The sequence below is a fragment of the Cyprinodon variegatus genome, unplaced genomic scaffold (assembly GCF_000732505.1).
Source record: "Cyprinodon variegatus isolate N-32 unplaced genomic scaffold, C_variegatus-1.0 Scaffold203, whole genome shotgun sequence".
NCBI classification, from domain to species: domain Eukaryota; kingdom Metazoa; phylum Chordata; class Actinopteri; order Cyprinodontiformes; family Cyprinodontidae; genus Cyprinodon; species Cyprinodon variegatus.
The window spans coordinates 670,426-672,701 of NW_015150656.1; the positions used below are offsets into that span (position 1 = coordinate 670,426).

At 34.5% G+C, this 2,276-nt stretch overlaps 1 protein-coding gene across 1 annotated transcript in view; it reads left to right on the forward strand.

Annotated features, from left to right (window-relative positions):
- The first annotated feature begins 563 nt into the window (after window positions 1-563).
- nr5a1 (nuclear receptor subfamily 5 group A member 1) overlaps window positions 564-2,276 on the forward strand; it is a 21,261-nt gene continuing 19,548 nt past the window's right edge. Inside the window, exon 1 of the mRNA XM_015379902.1 lies at window positions 564-781. Within this exon, the coding sequence (XP_015235388.1) occupies window positions 760-781 (22 nt within the window). The 5' untranslated portion in view covers window positions 564-759. The remainder of the gene's footprint in view (window positions 782-2,276) is intronic.

A 2,276-nucleotide genomic window follows, 5' to 3' on the forward strand; every position in this document is an offset into this window, starting at 1 on the left:
ATCCTGCCTCAGCTAACAATAGACACCTTTAACTATCAATCGTGCTTACCAAGCAAAATGTTCTGTCAGAGTCAATTATTATTAATTAGTCCAATCTACTTTAGGGAGCTACAGTATATAAATAAAGAAACAAAAGAAAGACAGAGGAGGCCATTGTTTCAATCGCTGGTTAACAAGAAAAAAGATTGACAAAAACATATTAAGTATATTTTATTATTACACAATTATTTTCAGCTTTATAAAACTATTAATGTTATTATCATTATCCTATTGTTATAATCTTATTATTATAATATTGCAAATAAAACCACACTGCGACCATCTCCTTTATTTTCTTATTCCCTTTATTAAAAGCTTGCCTGACAACAGCTTAAGATGTGCATGGAGAGAGTGAATCCTCCTGTCCAGGCATTTTTCCGCGAGGAGGCAGCGATCATCCGTCACGTGACACCGCGCTAACCAATAGGAGAAGAGGAACTTAACTTTGGCCATAAGGGAAGGGCAGTAAAGAAAGATCAGAGCGCAGGAGTTTCTCTCTGTGTTCATTAATGATCATCAGCGCAAATCCAGCCTACAGTTGGACATACTGGCTCCGAAAGCAGAAAGGGTTTAGACAGGGTCCACCTGGAGCTTGATCTGGGTTTTTTTTTTTTGTTTTTTCCTCAGCAGGCTATGCCAGGCTGCAGCAGCACATACAGTGCATCCAATCCTCGCTCTAATTAGACAATCATCTCTGACTGGCGGCTCTCTGTAGCTCAGATGTTGGGAGACAAGGCTCACGGTAAGGCAACAAACTGCTCTGCTTGTTCTTCTACCTGCTGCCATCATCTACTTTAAGCCTGTTGCTCTTATTATGCTGTCCCAGTCAAGAACTCAACTTGTATGATTCCTGCACATTTTCCTTCATTTAAATTAAGGACTCATGCTCTCAGTTATTTATACAGCCTTCTTCTGATTTTTTTTTAGTCACACAGGCGGAAAAAAAATAAAACAAAGTATTAAAATAAGAAAAATCAACAATCAGAATGGGGGAAAAAATAAAATAGATGTAATATATATTTTTTTCCGAATAAACAGAGATAGATAGAATAAAAAAATAATGTGTGATGAATAGCAGCAGCATGATGCGAAAATTGTGATTTATCATAATTTATGGTGTCAAAAAAGGTGAAGATAACAGTTTATAAATAATAACAAATGTAGTTTAAAATTGAATGATTTAAACAGGCAGGCTAAAAGGAGGCAAGAGTGTTTTTGACATTTATAGTAATATTGGAAATGAGTAGCTTATAAAATACAGCTAATAAAAAGAAACCCTATAATACAGAGGCATTTAAATAAAAGATAAATAGTGTGCCTAGCGTTGGATAAATAATAATAATAACAAAAATAATAATAGGAAACTTGTTTGTGTGTCTTTAGGATTTTGAGCTGGTGAAACTAAAATCCTGCAGCTTTCTTCCCTGTGGCGCGCGCTCCTCCCGACCTGCGCAGCTGACCGTGTTTAGTCCCTTCTACCCTTTCCTTTCACTCATTCAGTTTATATTCGCCGTTTTAAGTTTATTTTTTTATCTATTATATTTTAGTTGTGGAGTTGGAGGATGGATCTCCGTAGGTTGGATCTCAAAAGAACATCCGGTGTTTGTAGTTGGCTCGGTTCTGCTGAACCTGCGCGGTGAGCGGAAATAAAAAGCTTGATACCAGAAGGAGTAAATATGAGGCGCATACAGGTGGAAACTAATTATAAAAATTTTAACAGAGGATTATTGCATTAGGCAATGTAGATATAATTAAATATTTGTTTTCTAAAATATAACAAACCTAAATAATTTAGGCCCTAATTTATAGGAAGCCACAGGCTTCTTAAAATTAAAGAACCATTATAACGACAAAAAATCCGTTTATTAATAAAGATTAATTAACATGCTATTTAGTTTAAAAAAAAAAGTATGTTAAAACCGTGAACGATCTGTGGCCTACAAGGTCACAAAGCCTGTAAGTGTTTCTTTTTACTTGTATTTAAAACAATTTGGAAAAATAATATTAGCCTAATAGAAATGGTTGATAAAAGAAAATAGATTTCCTTTGAAATAAAAAAAATCGATACCAAATATGCGTGGCTGTTAAAAGAATAGCATTTACCTAGAAATAAAGTGATGCGAAAAGACAGAGAACATAATGAAACAATGAATGATGAGTCTTGTACTACTAGTTGATACCCGAGGGGAAAATTAGATGCAAAATAATTAGAAAGAATTATGGTTTCGATTTTAGTA